The 21,992-nt window shown below is 40.2% G+C and overlaps 1 protein-coding gene across 7 annotated transcripts in view; it reads right to left on the bottom strand.

Annotated features, from left to right (window-relative positions):
* BRIP1 (BRCA1 interacting helicase 1) overlaps positions 1-21,992 on the bottom strand; it is a 96,330-nt gene that overhangs the window by 25,509 nt on the left and 48,829 nt on the right. For 4 of the 7 annotated variants that reach the window (XM_064678021.1, XM_064678019.1, XM_064678023.1 and 1 more), the window contains exons 21-25: positions 20,980-21,795; positions 18,618-18,691; positions 18,025-18,103; positions 16,290-16,511; positions 14,829-14,986 (exon numbers count right to left, since the gene is read on the bottom strand). In XM_064678021.1, coding sequence (XP_064534091.1) covers positions 14,829-14,986; positions 16,290-16,511; positions 18,025-18,103; positions 18,618-18,691; positions 20,980-21,795 — 1,349 coding nt within the window. Of the gene's footprint in view, positions 1-14,828; positions 14,987-16,289; positions 16,512-18,024; positions 18,104-18,617; positions 18,692-20,198; positions 21,796-21,992 lie in introns of those variants that run through there. The other 3 variants (XM_064678024.1, XM_064678026.1, XM_064678025.1) reach the window with 3 other exon arrangements.

Raw genomic sequence — 21,992 nt, 5'->3', positions numbered from 1 at the left:
GTTTAATTTATATTTCTATATAGCAACAGTAATTTTAACTCTTTATTACAAATAATCAGTGGGATTAGATGGGAATTTAAGTCTAAAAAGGAAGTGAATATGAACTATTCTTAAAGTAAGTCCCATAAAACTGCACTTTTTAAAGCCATAAACTTCCCAGTCTATTAGAAATAGAGCAGGTTTGTATTTTAAGGGGGTTTTCCAAGTGCACGTGTGATTTACATTGTTCAGACACTTACAGTTATTATTCATTTCCATGAAGGAATGCCCAGGAGAAAGGCTTTGAATGATTCATCTTAAACTTGCTTTCTGTGCTTTCTGCTTACACCTGTGTCAATGGCAGAGATTTTGCTGGTGGTTTTGTGGCTTTTTTTTTTCTTTTCTGAAAGCTGTATTTTCCCTCTAAACTACCTAAACAAGCACTGCACTCCTTCTTTTACAAATATATTTAAAATATTCTCTGTGTTAGAAAAAAATTCCATCTAAGCAGTCGAGAACTATCAAGGTCATGTCCTTTAGATGAGTTATGTTTTGTCTGGATTTTTCCATTTTTTTCCCCTATGGCAACATATGGCCAATCAGAATAAGAAAATCCCATCTGTTTGCAATTGGTTTCAGCCACCATGTTTTAGTCTGCTGGTGATATTTTGAATTCTAAGCTAAGTAGGACTTAAGCTGAGATTTTCTTAAAAACAGGTCTCTCCGAAGGAGGAGGTTCCAGCCCAGGTTTAAATCAGCAGCTGTATTTTGAAAGACAATTTGAGTTTTTCACTCTGTCCTGTTACCAGAATAAAAGCATTTGTGTGGTATCTGAAGCTCTAAAAGATGAAAGCACAGAGGAAGTTACAGAGCCACTTATAATGTCTTTAATATTTATATTAAAGCTCAATAGAGCATTCATTGTGTTGAGAGATCAATAATTGGGGTATGATTGAAAGCATTTAGAAGCAAGAGTTCAGAACAAAGCCTGGCTGATCCTGGCACTGAACCAACCTGACACTGGACTTGTCCAACCAGCTGGGAGTGGAATTCCTCCCTCATCGGGTCTTCCAGCTAAACAAACACCTGGGTGGGGATGAGCCAGCACTGCAAGCCTGGGCTACATTTATTTTGACTGGATTACTCATAATCCACATCACTCCTCCTCCCTAAAACTCTTCCATTTAGATATCCTCAGCAGCTTTCAGCACAACAGCTCACCACTTTGAAAGCAGCTCAACCCCCTTGCAGAAACCCAAGTGGCCATGGCATGATCAAATGGTACCTTGAATTTCCAAAAAAAAAGGGCAATATTTACTCTGTTGAAGTTTATATTCACCACATGGTGCTGAACCAGATGCTCTGAAAGGTGAGGCATCAACTAACCCACGCTGCATATTCTTTAACAAGGAATTCTTTCAGATTAATCTCTGATAAGGGAGTAAATAAACCCTAAAACAGGGATAATAATCCAAGCATTTAAGTTATTAAACCTACTGTGCATCAAATCATCTCAGCACTGTGTACAAGGAGAACTTTTGTAAATAAACACCTGATAAATCACCCGTGCAGAGACACAGTCAAACACAAACCTCCCCAACATCCACGGCCAAATGAAAATCTCAGGACAGATTTATTAGCTTGTGGATGTTCCTAATTACTTGAAAGACTACAGTCTTCCTACCAGTTGTAACAGCAACCTGGAATAAGGCTCTAAAGCTTAGGGAAAAAAAAGAAAGGGTTTAATTTTCTCTCTCTTTTTTTTTACTCTACAATCTTGTAACACAAAGCGAACACGTGGAGGGCCAGGGCAGTGGATCTGCACCGTTCTCCTGTCCCTCCCAAAAACTCCCCTGGAAGTGTGGGCTCCAAGATCCAGCAAGGAAGGCAGGGGATGATTTACTGCATTCAATTATTTCTGTTTAAAAGTTTCCTCTGGGGCACAAGCACGTCATATATTGTACTTTCCATTACCTGGTGCAAATGTAAAACATACCTGAAAAACACATTTCATGCTTATAACATATTAAAACAACAAGTAAGATGTCATGGCAGGGGTTTGATAGATTAACTGCCACTTGCTGCTGTTGTACTATATTAGTTAACAGCAAATTAATATCATCAGGCATATTTCCTCTTTTATACCTAAAAAATATTAGCATGGAAACAGAGATTCCCATAAATTCTTATCACTAGAAGAGGGGTTTTAATCTAACTTGGGAGAAGATAAGCAGCAATCTGTGCATTTGTTTGCAGAAGTATTAATCATTCAGACCCTCTTCTACCTCAGATACCTTTTGCAAATCAGAATATTTTTACATTATAAGCCCAAAAACCTACCCAGGCTTTATCCACCATGACACTGATTGGACCTGACACACACCCACACTCCTGGACTTCATGGAGTAGCTCTTGAAGAGCATTTCAACAACTTGGACTGAGGGCCTGTAACTGTCTCTGCTATAAAATGCACTCGGGACCTTTTGTCACCCCCTCTCATCCACACCAGTGACAAAAGTGGATTTAAGGTGATGTTAAACCCTTCAACCACCACGAGCTTTAGGTATTACCTGTGTCTGTCATTTCACCTGTTCATAAACTTAATAAGTCTTTAAAAATCATTCATAGACAAAAGCCCCAGAAGAGAGTTAGACCTGGGCTATGATTTTAACTTCTCAGTGGCCTGGTGAGGTATTTATGGTTTAATATGGAGTGCCAAGAGTGTCTTTTAAATGCTAACATTTCAACTTTTTCCTTCAGTGTGCCATGGAGCATCACAATGACTGACATTCCTGTTCTTGTGCAGGAGCAGAACTGCTCCCACCCCCTTTAGAAATCACCTCCCTTGCAGGTTCTGCTGGAGATTAAATTCTGACAACATAAACCCAGCAGAGCTGAGAGTCCTGTCACTAAAAAACACAGTCACCAAGGGGGACCCAACCTCCAGTCAGTGCTGCCAAACAGGCTCCAGGGGCTGCCCTGCCCCAGCTCCTGCCAAAAAGCAAAGCAGTGACATCTCTAATGACTCACAATCGACTTCAACCACCCCCAACCCTCCCGTGACAGGAACAGCACCCTGTTAATACAATAAAATACAATAAAATACGAGCTCTGAAGCAGAGGAACAGCCCTGAAGAAGAGCTTGGCCAATGCCAAGAACCAGCTGGCACGGCTGGAACCACAGGGAACAAAGATCTGAAGGATCAGGATTCAGTTAATTCTAAAAATATTAGTGATAAGATGATAAATAGAGGAGAAGAGAAAAGTTATGTTAATTTGGGCTATAAACCCCAATGCAGAAGTAAGTAAACACGAACCTCTATTAAATCCTTATTTTCATATTTTCCAGATCCAGACCAGAAGGAAGCACAGAGTGGAGGAAGTGGGTTCAACTAATTAAAAGAGAGGCAATACAAGAGTGCAGCTGTTCCTGCTTAAGCAAACAGCTTCCCAAAACTTGGTGCAGTTTTGCAACCTTGATCTCAAGGCATTAATGTTTCATCCAGAGTATCTCCTGTGGGTTTTGTTTTGTTTAAATTAAGGAAATGCTTTTGAAAAGCATTTTGGGAGGAAAAAAATAGTATATAATGAAACATAGCTGCTGAATTAGAAAGCAAAATTGTCCTGGTAAATTTTTATTTTAGTATTTTGCAGCGCTAAGCTAAAACTGTAAAATATATCCTGTTGCATTTAGATTATTATAAACAATAAAAAAGGATGACTGTGCCTGGTTTATTTAGAATCTAATGAGTGTTGTCAATGCAGAGGGGGAAGGAAGAAGTTCTGTGCTGGAATCCTAAAAGAGCAAGTATCGAAAAACCAGTGAAATGTGCAGGCCAGTGAAAGGTCCAGCATCTAATGACAACAGCACAGCAGTGATTCAAAAGCAAACAAATCCTGCTAGAATGAAAAATCAATGAGCTTTGAGAAATTGTGACAATGAAAAGGTCCCTCTCCCTGTGGGATCAAATGGAGAAGCCCCATTAGCAGAGCAGCCATCTGCCTTTTCCTGCTCCTGTACAACCATCCACGCTACTTTCTCCTTCCCCAACACAAGGACATGCCCAATGGAGCAAACAGGCTCCAAATTTGGGGAAAAAAAATGAAAAAGAAATGATCTTGGGTGACACAGAAGGGGGCCAGAAATCAGCCTTTAAAGGCAAACTCAACCCAACATTTGGAAATCAGAGAAACGACTCCTTGGGGCACAAAATACCTCCAGGGCCAGGGAAATGGAGGAATCCATGAGGTTCCAAGCCTGTGTCTATCCCAGGAGCAAACTGATTATTCACTCACACAGAGATTAAACATTGGTATAAATTCCTCTGTCAGGGTATCCAACAGTTTTAATGGAAGCCAGTGTCAAACAAGGGAGATTTCACTGACTCAGCTGGATAAACTTCCAGACCAAGGGCAAATCTGTATTATTGACAAGCCCCTCTTTGACTTGTCCCCTTTGATTACCCACCCTGCCCGTGCCTTTCTAGCCAGGCTGAGTATTTCTGACCCAAAAACTGAAACACAAACTGTGCAGAAAGAGATTTTACAAGAGACACCACAGAACAAAGTGCAGGAGATAACAAAAGTAAAAAATTCCCCCCTCTTGAAGAGAAAATTGGCTCTGACTCGTTCCCTGAAGGTGACACTCATAACAAAACCCGAAGCAACAAGTGGTTTGTATTTGGGCTCTGTTTTATCAGCTGAGAGTTGAAATCCAGCTGTAAGAAAGGCAATGTTCTGCTTCTATTCCTGGCACTTCTCCTGTTACTTCGCATGACTTTCAAAGCAACCAAACAGTGGGGGAAATAAATTAATAAAAGTTAAAGTGCTGCTCATTAACATTCAGACATCTGCCTTCACCAACCCACCCAAAGCAAAGCTGGGCCCTTAATCCCAGGGGATCATGTGGCCAGCAGACTGTGGGGGAATGCAAGGAGTGTTTTGGCTACAGCACTTAATTCTTTTCAGGGAATAAATACATTTGCCGAAACAAGTAATGCAAAACACACGTATTCCTTGCCAAATTCCCCAAGTGCCTCCTCTCCTTTTCCCCAGCCTGCCTTCACTGGACAAAGATTTCAGTTCCACAGCCTCTTCCAGCTAATTAAGGGGATGTGCCAGTTCTTTACCACTGGGGTCCAGATCTGTTTCTCTTCAACAAACTCTATTCTTCAATAAAATTTATACTGCAAGTACAGTATGAGCAGACTGACTTTATACAATGGCTCTCACGTTTATGGCACGAGAAAAACATTTTTTCTATTAGTATAAATTCTAATGGCTCATTTTGAACCAGTAAAATAAGGGTTTAGCTGTGTTGATGAACTTACATATACACTACGGATTCAGCTTTTAAAGGCAGAAGTGGATCAGAAAATCCAAACCCAATCATCCCTCAGCCTGTGGCTTTATGAGCTACAATAAAAAATAACCTTTATTTATTTTATTTTCCCACCCATAAATAGGGCAGAAGGTTAAAATTTGGCATGATAGGTCTGCATCAAGCAAATCAGGACTTTGTGCAGTGATAAAAGAGATGGCAATAGTTTGAGAGATAACAAGGCCTGCCTGTGTCCCAGAAGAATGAGGTGTAAGCTCTTGGTAGGGTGGTTCAAACAAAATAACATTTACTCCAAAAAAAACCCCACCCCAAACTACTCTGTGAGCTGCATATTTCTTACTTGAAAAAAAGAAAGTACAGTACTATCATGGCTTACTACGATTTCTCAGATGATTTCCAAATGTTTCATTACTACAGAGCATGGGATACAATTTCTGGTCCAGATGCTTAAAAGAACAAATCTAACAAAGAAACTTAATCTGAGCTAGACTTGGCAAATTTTCCAGAAAATTAAAAAAAAAAAAAAAGGGAAAAAAAAAAAAAAGAAATCAAATGATGTTTTGGAAGCTGCTCAAACAAAAGCCAAAATGGAAATATGCCTCTTTCAACCATACCCTGGGCTGCTGTTAAAAATAAGAGGGACACTTGGAGTTTCCACAAGTGTGAAGTGCAGCTGAGGTTTATAAAATAGAAAACTTCAATGTCAGAACTGCCCAAGAGCAGTTCTTGACTTTTCTCTTAAGCTCAACCCACCATTTTCTACACTGTATTAACAACAACAAAAAAATTAGTCTTACATATACATGGAAGATTCTGATAAGAAGATCAATTAGAAGGAAAACATTCATTATTTTTCAATTATTATGTCTTTAAAAATAACTCATGGAAGCCTGGAAATGGCAGAAGACTGACACAAGTCCCCCGAGCCATAATTCAGACTGATGTATAAACTTGAACCACTTCAAAGCACCTGATGATGATGATGAAACTTTATACAGAAGTTTTTCCCACCTCTGTAGTGGGAAACTGTAGGAGAGAGAGCCCAAATCTGCAGGATTTACAGGAATTCAGAAGTGCTGAGGTATTGCTTTATCTGAGAACCTTCCTCCTCCCCTGAAGAAAGACAAGGCTAAACCTTTGTACAGCCACACATCTATCTATAAACACCAGGAAAACTTGAAATCTTAGCCAATTCTTTTTATTATTATTATTATTTCAAGCCATTCAGAGAGGAGAAAGAACCAAATCTATCCTTGGCTTCACTCACTTCAGGGAAACCATTTGGCCAAACGTTTGTGTTTCATCAGGAGGAAGAAACTCTGAACTTAAACAATAAAAATAACCAATCCCATACACAAATTACATATGGAAGAATGGTGGTAATTGTCTGTCTTTCCACCCCCCACACCTTATATTATTGCTGTATGGTTGCAATTTAAGAGCCAGAGGAGTTCCCAAAGCAGAATTGCTCCACTGAGCAAGCTGGGTGTAAGTACTCCAGGGAGTATCCCCGCTCCCTGCATTCCACAGCCTAAGTGGAGTTTAATTATGCAAATGCTAGAACAGCATATTCACATCACAGAAATCAATTCTATCCTAATTTCCTAGCAATTCTGGCTCACAGAACCCAGAATGGGAGGTAGGAAACATCTGCAACAAATCTGATTCTTCTATTCTGCTGCAGCCACTTGGCTCTCGGGGTGTGAAAAAGGGCTCTCACTCAGTAAAGCTGCTGTCCAACCACTTGAAAGCACAAACTCACTTGGAGAGGAAAAGTTAAATTGCAAAAATGTTCTTACCTTGATTGGGGATTTCTAATGGCACAGAAATTTATAAGAAAGGAGAGTTCAGTATATTAAAATTTATGATGAGAAGTTTAGATGCTTTAACTACTTCAGCTATATTTTAATTATGTAACAAGATACAATTTTAAAAAAGACCTTGCCATAACAATTAATAAGAGACATTTAGACTCCTGTCAAAGAATTGTGGAGCTTTTCATTTCCCTGTGCATGACTGGGATGCTGGTTTGAATTCACACCCACAATGGCCAGGACATTTCCCAGAGTGATAACAAAGAGGGGTTTTGTTACCCTGCTGGAGGGGTCAGTGGCAGCTGCACTCTGTGCCTGCCACAATCAGGATAAAATACTGGCCTGCAACAATGGCTGCTCATTGGGATATAAAACAATTGGAATGCTGAAGCTGGAATTTCAGCAGCTGCTACTGGACATTTTCCATAACTTTGAAGCATCAGCTATCAGCACACTAACTTTGTGCTTCTTCACATCCCTGATCTCATTTGGATAAAAAATATTTGGACCCCAAATCAGATGCCTGAAATAAGCCAGTGTAAAAATAATCCCACAAAAATGGCAATATTCTTAATCCAAACCATCCCAGAGATGCCTTTTGCAAGGCAGACTCTCCAAGAGTTGCCCTCAGGGAGCAGAGGGACTGAAGCCCAGAGAGAGCCCAGGACAGGGAAGGACAGAACCTTTCCATCTGCAACAATACCTGAGTTTATTTAAACCAAACTTGACTCTCTTCTTGCAGCAGGAAGCAAGTAAAATGATTGCATTTTGCCACTCACAGCTTCAGTGAGCTCTGGCCTTGCCTGATGAAAGATCACTTGATTATCAGCACCAGACAGACAATGAATCACAGTGCTGGGACTGTCTCAGCACTTTAAGAAAATATTAATATATGTTGGGCAAGCCTAAAACTAATTTTGCTTCCTGTATTTATATATCTAAAAAATATTCAAAGAAATAATATGTGTTTTAAAGTAAATTTCAATATAGTGGAATTCAAATAAGGCTGACATCTAACTTCAGAATGCCAGCATGAGAAGGGAGAGAGGAGATGAATCGGTGCTTCATTTATGCTATTTATGTATTAAAAAAAAAGGACTACATAAAGTGGCTTTGGCAGTCCAGCCTTGAATTTAAAAAATAATTAGCTGATGATCCCCAAACCTTTCCTTCTGTGCTGACACAGGTTTGCTCAGAAGACATTCTGCAGCAGCCTCCATGGCCAGAGCTGCTTCCACACGTGCCTTCTTCCCAGACCAGTCCATGCTGGCAGTGCAGTCCTGGAAGAAAAGAGGCAGGAGACCATGGATCCAACACCACATCTAAATGGCAATAATCTGGCAGCACCAGTGATAAAAACCCTCCTCACCAACAAGACCATCCTGTTGTATCAGATGCTGCAGATAAACCTGCAATCCTCAGGGGAAGCCACACAACTTGTCTCTCAACCAGACAAAGGAGGAAAGATAAACTTCCAGGTGGGAAAGATAAGAAGTTATTACATTTACTGGCTTGCCCTCAAGCACTGTCCCTCTTGTCTGGGTTGCACCTCTGCTGAGCAGCTTTTTGAGCCGTGTCTGACACCTCCTGACACGGAGCCAGCTCTGCCAGGGGACACCAACACGGCTGCACCAACCCACGGAAAACTGGCACGTCCATTCACCCTCCTGAGGACACCTCACAGGCATGGAGACATCCATGGTTAATGACAATTAAACTGTGGAAAGAGAGGAATGGCACTGTTAAATGTTACAGATTGAGTGAGGACTATCATGTGAATATCAGAAAAAAATAATGGATTTGATGATTTTGGGGTCAGCTTCGTTCCTGTCTTGGGTTTAAGGGGCAACACCCTCCTTTAACTAGTTAGTAGCTGCTCAAGAGTTGCCCCTTCTTGTCAGTGACTGTGTAAACATGCATTTGTAGAGGAAAACTCTCAGGTATCTGGTACTACAATTCAAGAGAAGGAAAATTCGTATCTTAAAAACAAAACATCAAAAGCCCCAGTAACTGCAGACAGCACTCAGAGGTTGATGTGCATTCCTCGATAAATAGGATTTAGTTTCACTTAAATATAGATCTCCAGGAATTAAATAAAGAATAAAATCTTCAGTCCCTGACACCTAGAGCTTCCAGCCTTACCAAAGAACAGTGTAAGCAGGGGGATGATGATAAACACGTGGAAGATTCTGGAATGATGAACACTGGGACCGTCGAGGCATTTACTGAAACACTGTTTAGCTTCTTCCCACAGTTATAAACTCATTTTTTCTTCCTCAATAAGGCTGTACCTCCAGCAAACAACAACATTCCCGGAGAGCTGAAAGCAGCACTGATCCCAGCAAGGATCTCCTCATGGAGACAGCAGGAATGAACACCTTGTGGCCAAGGGAAAACACCCACATTCAGTGTCAAGCACAAGGAAAGCAATTCAGACAGATAATTCCTGGGAGACCACTGATTCTGGCACCAGCAGAAAGGAGCAACAAGAAAAACCTTTTCCAAGGTCATCCCTGGCTTCTCCCTTCTGACAGCATCCATTGACTCCTGGAAAATATTTAATGCATTGACACAAGCTCAGCTGAGTTCCCATATTCCCTGGAAATTCTTAACTATCCTTATGCTCAAGAGTTGGTGTGGTGGGGGTGTGGACTTTCATATGGAATGTAATCACACACTGGAAATAACACAGATTAGATTTAAATTCATTAATTAAATATACAGAGCAGAAAATGTCATTTCATAGAGACAAGGAAATATGGATTGTAAGGGAAAATTGTCAAAAAAAATTGAACATTTCAGTGTCAAACCGTTGTGGACACAAGTGCTTTGCAGCCTGATTTGACAATTAGCTGCAATGCTTTGAGTGCTGTTATAAAAGAGAGTTTATATGCCCTGGGATTCTATTACAAGCACACACATCAGTGTGCAATATTATCACTGACAATTCAGAAAGCATTTATTAAAAATTACAATCATCATGCTCCCAGAACCTCTGCAAAAATAGTGCAGCTGTGCCTGTTCACAGCAATATATTCCCTGCCATTTCAAATAATCCAAGGAAATACTTATTTCTGCAATGCCACACCAACTACTTTCAATTTATATCAGTCAAGTGATTTATCAAGTCAACATCCCCGTGCCCAGCAGTGAACAGTGCAGTAAAGAGAATTTGGTCTCTGCAGAACAATTCCATTTTGATTTTTGGAACTGTAATATAGGTCTGTCCTTCAGAAATGCTCAGTAATGATCTATTCTCTGTGAAATGTTTAAGGAATGTTTTATAGCTCGCACGCTCCATTTATTTCCACTTGAATTGTAGGAAGCCACCTCCACATTTAGCTGGTGGTATCAGCTGACACAAGCAACTATTTAACATCAACCAAATGCAGTCAGACTCTCAAATTATTGAATGTAAGCTGAAGGTTATTATCCTCCTAACCCTCCAAGGTATCTGTTTCCACGCTCATATATAATAAATAATTGCCAGTCACAAACACTTTGCCTCACGAAGAGCCACCGTCAACAAAAGCAACCTCAGGAAAACCGGAGCTGATGCCACGCTTTTCGTGGCATCTTTTGGACAACAGAGCTTCAGATCCAAGATCTGACCACTCACAATTTCTAAACCAGATTATGAAGCTAAATCCACGCAAACCCTTAATGGATCAGGATTTTATTTCGAGCGCCGCAAAAACTTCGGCTGTGGCCAAGTCTTATCAGCTACGGTGGCAGACAGATTACAGGAGACGTGCCACAGATCAGGAGGAGGCACCACCAGCTTAAACCAATTACACACTTAGCACCAAGTTGTCAAACTGCAGACGGATGCCAAATCCTAACATGTCATTTCCATCGTGCTCCTAAATTTTCAGGAGAATTATAGCGAATAAAGAGTCTGTACAGAGCGAGAAATAAAGCTGGGGAACGTGGGGGAAAGAGCAGTGTTTGGACACACACAAAATTTGAGTGGTGTGTAAATAAGGAATCCACACCAGCTCAAGCTTTACCATTGCACAACCGCCTGGGTTTTTTACCAGAAGTGCCCAGTTCAAACTCCCCTCTATCTATTCATGGGCAGACAGATCTATTAAATTATTTGCCAGCTGGGAGTCATTTCTTTTACAATAAGCAGCGTAGTGAGAGGTAACTACAAAGCAATCCAGACCTGTCCTAATTACTCCTTCCAGGCAGGAAAATGTGTGATAAAATGCAGGTTTTGTGACTCCCTTCCTCTGGTTTACTCCCTTCAGCACTGTTAACCTGTAGCTTCTGATGGCCTTCTACAGTGCTCTTAAACCATATGAAAAACATCTCGCCAGACAATCACTGTACAATTTAAGGCACATAATTAGCAATTATTTCATGCACACTTCACAATAATAATCTAAGGGAAAGAAACATTAATGAGCTACTTCTGGTGCCTGCTCTGTGTACTGTGTTTGCATAATAATGAGCTCCAATCTGCTGGAAAACACATAATTAATAAGGTCGTCATTTTTGCCTAATGATGCTTAATACAGTTTTAGCAATCTGGCCGAGACAAAAGACGGGCACTCAGACATAGCCGATTATGCATTCGCGTGGCAGCTGAAATCTTTATTAAACAGAATGATGATGAATCTGATTACCATGGAATAACAAATATACAGTCTGGGACGGGGCCCTGGCACCTCCCGCCCCGCTCCGGCCACTCCGGGGCTTTACCCAGATTGAGGTCAGACTGGAATTCCCCATAGGCGCATTAAGATAAAAGTTTGCCAAATGTGGCAACATGATGAACAAAACAATATCCTGTTATATAAAAGCTACTGTCTCACCAGCTGACTGTCTAATCGGCAACAACTCCTTAATAAGTTTAAAATTTTAATTGTTGGTTTCGGTTCACCTTTTAGCATATGAAAGGCAGTTTATTCCATTAGCTAAAGCACCCCCAGGCCCCCTCGGCTGTGGCAGCAAAATATTTCCTCTAATTCCAAAGTGGTGTCTGCCTGTTCACAAAGACAATTGCAAATAGGAATATAAAATTATTTACCTTATCTTATGCAATATAAAAAATAACACTGTATGCCACTGATATAAAAGGCACTTCACTACATTATTAAAGCACCCCGAAGCCCCCGTGTTTATGGCATCAAAATATTCTCTTTAATTCCAAAGTATTGTCTCCTGTTCCATTTCACAGAGACAACTGCAAACAGGAATATAAAATTATTTACCTTACCTTGTGCAATATAAAAAATAACATTGATTTATATGCCACTGACATAAAAGGCAGTTCATTACATTATTAAAGCACCCCGAAGCCCCCATGTTTATGGCATCAAAATATCCTCTTTAATTCCAAAGTGCTGTCTCCTATTCCATTTCACAGAGACAACTGCAAACAGGGGTATAAAATCAGTGTAAGGAATATATAAAATAATGTTAATTTACATGTCACTCATACAAAAGGCAGTTTGTTACATCAGCTGAGCTGGATCTTCAAGCACCAAGTCCCCTGCATTTATGGCATCAAAATATTGTCTCTAATTCCAAAGTACCATCTTCTACTGCATTTCACAAAGACAACTGCAAATGGGAGTGTAAAATTATTTAGGTTATTTTAAGGAATATACCAAATAGCATTAATTTATATGCCACTGATATGAAAGACAGTTTATTCCATTAGTTAAAGCACCCTCAGTCCCCTGTGCTTGTGGCAGCAAAATATTTCCTCTAATTCCAAAGTCCTGTTTTCTAATGCATTTCACAGAGACAACTGCAAACGGGAATGCAAAATTATTTAAAGGAATATAAAAAAATAACATCAATTTATGTGCCACTGATATAAAAGACAGTTTATTCCATTAGCTGAGCTACATCTTAAAGCACCCCAAGTCCCCTACATTTAGGGTATCAGAATATTCCCTCTAATTCCAAAGTACTGTTTTCTATTCCATTTCACAAAGACAACTGCAAAGAGGAACATAAAATTCTTTTGAGGAATATAAAAGTACCATTAATTTCTCTGCCACTGATTCCACAGAAAGTCTGGATAAGTTAATGGAGGTTTCTAGGTCAGTGGCAAACACATGATGCAATCAGATGGGGAGAAATGCAGCAGCCAATTTAAAAATCTGATTTTCAATACAAATAATTGACAGGAAAAGCAGGTTAAAAAACATACAGAATGTAATTTGTTAATCCCACTTTAAATTTAAATCATGAGCGTGGTGCTGCCTCTTTAAATGATGCCAAAAGGAAATAAGAGAGATTAAAACCCAGGGATTCTTTTTGAAGCTTGCTTTGCTGCAGCAGTGTGATTTCCATCAAATGAACAATTCCTTGCCTTCCAGAACCAACTGCACTTGATTTACAGACAGCACATGACAGGAAGTAATTTGAGATGACACACGATACCTCCTGACAGTGTCTGTGGTTTAACACAGGGGAGGCAGCAGCATAAACCAGAATGTTGATTTTATCTCCACATATACATTGGATCTTGTGTTCAGGAGTGTAGAACTGGGAGCTAAGGCTGCCTGAATCACAGCTCCTTCCCTTTAATGCAGATGTGTTTGCTCTGGGATATGATAGCATGCAATAAATCAGCATTTTTAACTCCTTTGACTCGTTCTGTGTGTCTTCAGTTACATGAATATATTCCCAATTACATGAATTTATTCTCAGTTACACCGGGTTTAAAGCAAAGAGATGATAAAATTAAAGCTACTATCATTCATCTTCTTCCTGCCTTCAGAAATAAATAACAGTATTCCACACACAAAATAGAAAACAAACAAAAATTAGTTTCTTTCCTCAACCCCCAGCTTTCATTATACCTCAGGGGATCCCTTTATTTTATGTTCTGCCAGTATAAATTCCCTCAGTGCAACATTTCAGAATCTCTGATATAAAATGAACGTTAAAAACGCCGTGAAATTTTAGTGGTGACGTCTGAAATGCCAAAATTCGTGGCAAGTAATGTCTCTTAACCTTTGTGCCACCATCACACTGCATTTCAAAGAGCTTGGACAGTTCATAATAACACAGACCTAAACATAAAGATCACAGTCAGTTTTTGGCAAAGATTTAGTCTCAAATAGTTCAATTCTATTTATATGCAGAGTATAAATGAAGGGAAATGCAAAGGTGTCCTGGACTCACCTGCACAGCTCCCTCAGGATGGAGCCTCACCCCCTGTGCTCTGAGAGTACAATCAAAATAGAGTTTTCTCATCTACACTTCCAAGTGTTCTACTGAGAATTTAGTTTGCTAACACTGCTGGAAATACAATATGCATAAATAAATCTCTTCCTGTTGACTCTTGAGACCTTGTCCACGTTCATCCATCAGGAGCTGATTGACTTCTTTTTTTTAGTGCCAAAAATAACAAAACTACACGTCTGAAAGTTCAAGTCTACAGAGTTGTGCAAGTATGATTTGTTCTGGTTTTCCTTTTCATGGATGGCTGCTGTTTTCCTGCCTCTTTTCATAAGACACTGAACCAAATTAGAGACAATTACAAATACATTGAGTGACCTGAACTCAGCTCCTCACTTAAATGTCTGTGGTAGAAACGAGGTGAATCACATCACATTTGTTCAGATAAAAGTGTTCATTCTACCTTTTACAGAAACGGTATTTTAATATTTATTACACAAATCTTTCAGTGATCATTTTAATATACAAAATGAACTGATTTGACTTACCCATGACTGCACTTTATTACTGAAATGAGTAACCTCAGCTCCTATCAAAGGACATGGAGAACTGGCCTGAGTGACACAGCTCCTGCATTGTAAGTAACTTGTCAGAGAACATTCCTTCTCATCCCAAAGAGCATTTAAAGATAAACTGCCATGCAAGTCTTTCAAAGAGAAAGAAAAAGTGCTTTACAGAGGGCACCAGGAGAGATTTTAAAACAGATCAAAGTCACAGTTCACATTTCAAAATGTCACGTTCTGGTTCTGCCAGAGAAGGAGATGGCAAAGAATGCTCAGGAATCCCTGGGGATTTGGGAACTCCTGGAAAGGAGCCCTTGTGGCAAAATCACATATCATTGACTGTGCCATCCAAACAACACTGGATGGCAACAGAAGTGGCCACATGTGAACTAAAGCAAATTCTTCTCTGTTGTCACCTGGAGACCAAAGGGTTCCACATCCCATTTCCCACCAAACCCATCCCCTCTGCAGAGCTCTGCTCCAACCACGGGGTAAACACCCCAGTTCAGGCATTTTAACTGGTTATGAGAATTGTGAAGGATTCTGCTCCCATTATCCTCCTCTGTTTCACCAGAACTCTGCAGAAGGACCCCAGAAATTTGGGAGGGGAGGGAAAACTGCTGCTGATCTTCAGTGTTTGGTTAAATGTGCAGAGTCCACAGAGCTCTGAGCCTCCCAAGGGAGAAAAATCTCACCATCAGCTTCCCAAAAGTCAAAGGGGAGGGGTGTCAGCGTTGTGAATGGCCCAGTTCAGAGAAAACAATGATATATAATTTACTTTCTTGGCCAAGTACCACTGTCAGAAGTTCCAACTTCTGTATTTCCAGTCTCCTGACAAAACCCACTGACTCACATGTTTCTCTGTCATGTTTATTGGCTTTCTAGCCAAATATTGTGCCTTGGAGAGTAAGACTCAGCTTCCTTACCCCATAAAATAGCCAAACTTCTTCTCCTAAGCTTAAACCAATCATCCTCATTTATCTCAGATCAAAGACCCGGGTTACAGTTGTCATTAACATCTATCAGCATGGCAGGATCACTTCTGTGCTTATTTCAAGTATTTCCTGGAGTTTCAGAAACATTCACAATCCTTGGCAAAAGGACTCAAAAACACCAGAATCTTGAGAGATTTGGTATTTTCATTTAAGGAAAAAAAAAAATCACTTGTTTTAGAAGCAAAATGTTCCTTTTAAAAAGCTGTGAAAAGGAAGGATATCCTTGAAGGAGAAAAGGTATTTTATTCACATCCAGTAAAGAATTGTTGGATATTGGATTTCCTTCAAACTCACAGAAATTTAATAGGAGCAAAGGAAAGGTGTGGAAGTTCAGGAACAATGGAGACTCAACCACCAAACAAATTATTGTTAAACTAAATATCTCTTCAAAGAGGCACTGAAGGACTTGACAAATGTTAGCTGGTATTTATCAGGAATCAGAAAGATTTACCTTCACTTCTCACTGGCATCTGATAAACCTTCAAAGTTTCCTTCAGACAACTCAGACTTGCAGCATCTGAGATGACCAACATCACATTATCATCTTCTGCAGTGGCATCTACCTTACACATACAACTCCTAATGGATCCTTTACTTCTTACACTGGGATTTCTGAAGAGTTTCCAGATTGTCTGCACTTCACTATTACTGTAGCAAGCTTTTCTCAAAATTCCTGCAATTTAAAAAGTGGGGTGTAAGAGCTCTGTGCACACATGGCTTTGAATACAGCACTGTTCCACCACGCTGCAAACTTTCCACATTTACAAGATGGGAATTTAGGCCCTGGTCCAATACCCACTGCAGGCACTGAAAAGACTTCTATTGCTGTAAATGGACCTTGGAAGGAGGCCTTCTTTAAAATTTTTTAATGTGTCCAAAATTTACTTTGCAACAGATAATTTTCCCCTTGTTATTACTCCCAAATCGACTGGTGAGTTTGAATCGACTTTGAATAAAGCCAGTATTTTTTCATTTTCAGATTTTTTTTTTAGCTTTCCTCAATCAACTGAGGATTCAGATACATCTGAGGTTCAGTTTAAACAACATAAAACTGCTCCCTGACAAGGGACACCCTGGTAACTGTGGGCATTCATGGACCTCGGGGATTCAGAGCAGTGATTCTGTTTCACAGGTTCCACCCCAAACTGCAAAGACAAAGCTGATAAATTCACATTAAGGAAATGAATGAAAGTCCACTGATGAGATCACACAAGGGCATCAATGCACAACTTCCATATCATGTCTAACACCTCCTAAAAATACAGCTCTCTGGCTTTCTGTCCAGGGCCTGAGATGTACTGACAAGGCACACAAAAGGAAATTTTCTTCTTAGCCTCATATTTGTAAAACCCAAGCCCAGTTAAATCCTCACTAAATTCTCTTTCATGCCTTGTTTAAGTGTATTAAGCATCTCCATCTAATTTTCCTGCATGTAACCCAGGAGAACATGTTGTAATTAGGTCGTTACCACACGTGGCCCAGGAACCTGAAGCTCGTTTTAAAAAGTAGCAGAGTTGTTATTACCATTACCAGCCTTTAGACCTTCCCAAATTAAAGTGCCTCACAAAAACACCATTTCCAAAGGCATCTAATCCCCATTTCATGTCAACCAAGGACTGAAGACCAGAATTAACACAAGGCAGGTTACCCAGTGTAATCACATGGCTTTTCAGTGAGACTTTGGATAGTTTCACCAAAATATGTAGCAGATTCCCAGAGTTACTGTGCCAAGATATTACCAAGCTTCTCACAGCAACTGGTAGCAAATTAACACCTAATCCTGAAAAGGAACAGCCCCAATGAATGGGCCACTCTGTTCCAAATCATCTCTTTCAGCCTCCCATAATGTCAGGAGGAGCTGCCTTCAGTTAACTCTTAAATAAAGAGATGCCCACTGTGACTCCAGACAGGTCAGTGGGGCAGCACCACTGAACCAGGCAACAGAAACCGGCCAGAAAAAGTTCCTGCTTTAAATAGTTGTTCTTGTGACCACTCCCTCTTTCTCCCCCCCTAAAAAAGACTTTCTGCAGGTCTTCAGTGCCTTTCTAATGTGCATTTATCCAGTTACCAAATCCAGTTATTCTAAAATATCCCTCCAGGATTCAAAACTGTGGAAGTAAAAAGGTGGATCAGAAATCCTAGCAGAAGTCCCAACCTGAAACACTTGACTGTTCCCTGGATCTTACCCTCTGCTTTGGGCAGTATTTCAGCTCCACAGACAATGCAATAAAGTCCTTTCTTGCAGGGCTGGTTTTGTGTTTCCTTCTAACAAGGAAAAATACACAAATGCATGTAAATACTAGTTTGGGTACAGTAACCACTCAAGATGGAAGCATTTCAATATAAATACAATTAAATATGTCAAAACTGCTTCATAGAAACACACTACTTGAAAACTCAAAGAAATCTCTTTGAATCAATCATTTAAACTAGATAATGATTAAAATACACACCCTGCTCAAAATGCTTCACCTCACTAAATAGAAGCACTGTCATACAAAATATGAGGTGTTTTATAAGTCTGTAACGCTCCAGGCTATCAATTTGTTTGGAATTTTGCATAGGATGAGAGGTGCCCTTGTGCTTCCCAGGAGAAACAAAGGTATCTATTGAGTGTGTAAATAGAGACCTACAGCAAACCAGGCAGCTCATGAAGAAACTGCTTCACCTGTATTATTTCCCTGAAGATATGATATAATAAATCATTCTTATCTCCCCTGCACCTTCACATTGAACAGCAGCCCCTTGGAGCAGGTCCTTTATCCCATCTCTGGGGTACCTTTCTGTCCCAGCTGGCGCCACTTTTCCTAACTGGAGCTTTTCTTCTCCTGCATTTCCTCTGAATTTTCAATCCTTAAATAAATCCAAGATTTTATTATTATTATTTTAGGCAGCAGAGATTACACCTCACTACGATATCAGAGCATGAGAGGAATTTTCAATCATTTTTTATAGATTTGAGCAGTTCAAATAAATAATTCCAGGAAAGTTGGTACATTGACTTCCCTTCTCTTTGCAGGCTGGGCAGCCTTTAATTCTGGGAATCACCATAAATATATTAACTATAAAGGACATTCTTACCACTAACACATTAGTTATTAAAGACAAATTAGGAATGAATTTACAGTTTTTATGACAAAAGAAGGAGTCCCCCCATTACCCCTCAAACCCAGCAGTAATATAATGGATTATTGTCCATCAGTTGTCCCAGGATTTGAGGTTTTTTGTGGACAGAAATTTGTCAAGAAAATTTAGTATCCAGTAGGACAAATGCTGATATTTCATATTTCAAAAAATAACAGTTAAGGAGAAATTTGCTATAAAATGTACTTATAAATTATTGTGAAGTATCTGACACACAACAGGTCTTGTCTTAAAAAGGATTTCTAATCAAAGTAAGATGCAACACAAGATCAAGAAAGGAACAATCTGCTCCAGATAAGGAAAGGGAGATGGATTTTCTTTTTTAATGTTAAGGATTTAAAGACAGACAAATCTTCTGGAAGACAAAGAAGAGGCAAAGGGCCCTGGGCTGAGCAGACAGGCCCAGAGCTTAAGTGATTTCTGTTCTCTAGTTAGACACACACGAATGTGAAAAGTGCTTTGGGACAGAAGATTTGGTTTAAGAAAACTGAGCTTTAAAGACTCCTGAGGATCAAACCCATGAACTCTTGGAGTGTGGCTGCAACCACCTGCCCCAGCAGTTGGTGGGGGATGTGGGACAGTTCCAGCCCAGCCACTTAATCAGCACTGAACTCCAAATTAAGTGTATTTATCTGGAGATGTGTCAGATGGTTGAATTGCTGCCAATGCTGGAGCTCCTGACCTCTCAATACTTCGAACCCATCAGCATCCAAGGATTCAGTGAAACCCAGGAAAGCTAAGCCAGGAAAACATGATCCTTAGGAGGCATCAATACAGCAAAAATGTAACCAGAGGCCTTATACTGCAAGATCATGTGGTTAAAGAAATCCAACGGGGCTCTTGCCATTCCTGCAAACAAGTATCTAATTTAAAAAAGATGCATTTACTGTGTAAACAAAGGATACAATTTAAATCCTGTTGATATGAGAAGTTCATAGCTCTGGAGAGATGGATGTTATTTAGATGAACTTCTATGGAAAACAACCAGTTAATAATTTAATTTCTGCTCTCAGACAAAAAAAAAATATGAACCAATCTTAAGACTGCAAAAATCCTGCATCTTCATGTTAATATGTGCTGGAAATGAACAATCTTTCCTTGAAAAGTGAGGCACGATATGTTTTATTACAGAAAAATCCTGGCTGCCTTGATTGCAATAAATGAAAGAAAAGTTTAAAATACTTCAAAAAAGCAGACTGAGGGAGACTTCAAGACCTTTATGTACAAATTTACAGTGTTCTATATTGCATATAAAATGTGTTTGTAGGGCATACAAATGAGAACGTGTTTTCATGGGAGCACACCCAGAGCCTGATCAAAAGAAATGAGATCTCACAGAAGAAAAATTTAAACAAACAGCAATTTTCCTATCAAACAAATACAGATCTCTGAAGAAGCCTCTCATCATCATCAAGTATCAAAATGTTCAGACATTTTGACATAAGGAATCTGAGGGAAACAAAGTACTGAAGAACACACCTATTTTGGTGTCCAGGCTCAATCTATCATATGACCTGATCTGCAAAGATGCTGTTCTAGAAATTTAATTTAAAAAAAAAAAAAAAAAAAAGCCCTAACAAATGTAGAAAACTGTAATTTGATGATATGGGTGTTTGCTTTCTGAGGAAAAACACTATTATTTTATGGTATTTAATGGTGAATTAAATCTGTAGTGGACAAACCTCCTCAGCCAATAATTACAAGTAAGATCCCACCTGGGCTTGGATTTAGAATTTCCAGACATGTTGTCCTTTCCCACGCAGGCAGGATGAGGAACCTTAATTGCATCTCTAGAAAACTGCACGTCCCATAAGTTTCACAGTGACAAACAAAAAAAAGTGGAATAAGAAACCAAGTCTGGGAGCAGCTCAGGTGAGATGAACAGGAGAAAACCATCACTGCTCTGGGGTGAGGCAACATTTGAACAGCTGCTCACTGGGACTGCCACAGACACCGTGCCCAGGGGCTGCTGTTGCTCAAGGGAAAAGAGGACACACCTTTATTTCGTGTTCTGGACAGGCTCACTCTCCGTTTGCTGCTGTCCATCCCTGGAGCTGCTCCCTGCTCTGCTCCTGCTGCCCCAGCCACCTGCACATCCTCAACTGCACTATCCTCACTCCTCTCACTCTGCACCACTCTGCAACTCGGGCTCCTGCCACCAGCCTGGCCTTTCTCAGTCAGTGTTTCTGAGGTGTCCATGGCAAAAGGTTCCTCAGCCACTGGGGGGTTTCCACGTTCCACCTGATTCCTGTCTGCCCCAGGGGTTGGGAGCAGGGCTTGGATTTCCTGTTCCTCTGGTTCTGCATCATCATCATAGAGCTCTGGGCTGAAGTAAATGCTCTCATCCTCCTCCTCCTCCTCTGCACACACATTGGGGGTGGAAAGCTCAGCCTTCCCTCCTGCTGTGGGACACTCTCTGCAGGACTCAGCTGGAACCTGGAGCTCTTCAGCAACTGGAGCCTCGGTATTTTTAACTGAAAAATGAGTTGTTTCCAAACATGATTCTGGTCCACTTGGTTTGTGTTCTGCAGTTAACGATGATTGGCATTGATTTAAACTATCACTAAGTTCACTGGGCCCATTCACACCCTCTTGTCTGCCATTAGCTGGGGCCCTGCAGCTCTTGGCCACAGGCAGAGGTGTTGAAGTCAGCGGTTTAAAGCAGCAATTCTCCTTCACAATATCACCATTAGTCCAACCATTCGTGTTTAATGTCCCTGGTTTAGTTGTTGGCACTTTGGGTGTGGAGTCCATACGTTTTCTTCTTTGTTTCACGTGGTGAGAATGACTCTCTACACCAACTTTCTGGCCACCTGTGAAAAATCACAAAACATAAATTCATTGTATTTGGTTTTCCCCCCTCATTTACAGCATGTTTAGCACATTACCACCGTTTTATCAGGTTTGCAGTCATTTTACAGCACTCATTAAGAACAATACAAAGAAAAGCCCAGATATTCCAACTCTCTTTGCACATGAATTGCCTGAATTAAATCAACAGATTAACTGG

This window comes from Pseudopipra pipra, chromosome 21 (genome assembly GCF_036250125.1).
Source record: "Pseudopipra pipra isolate bDixPip1 chromosome 21, bDixPip1.hap1, whole genome shotgun sequence".
Lineage (NCBI taxonomy): Eukaryota > Metazoa > Chordata > Aves > Passeriformes > Pipridae > Pseudopipra > Pseudopipra pipra.
The sequence above is the reverse complement of the archived record's forward strand: the minus strand, read 5'-3'. Positions and strand labels throughout refer to the sequence as shown.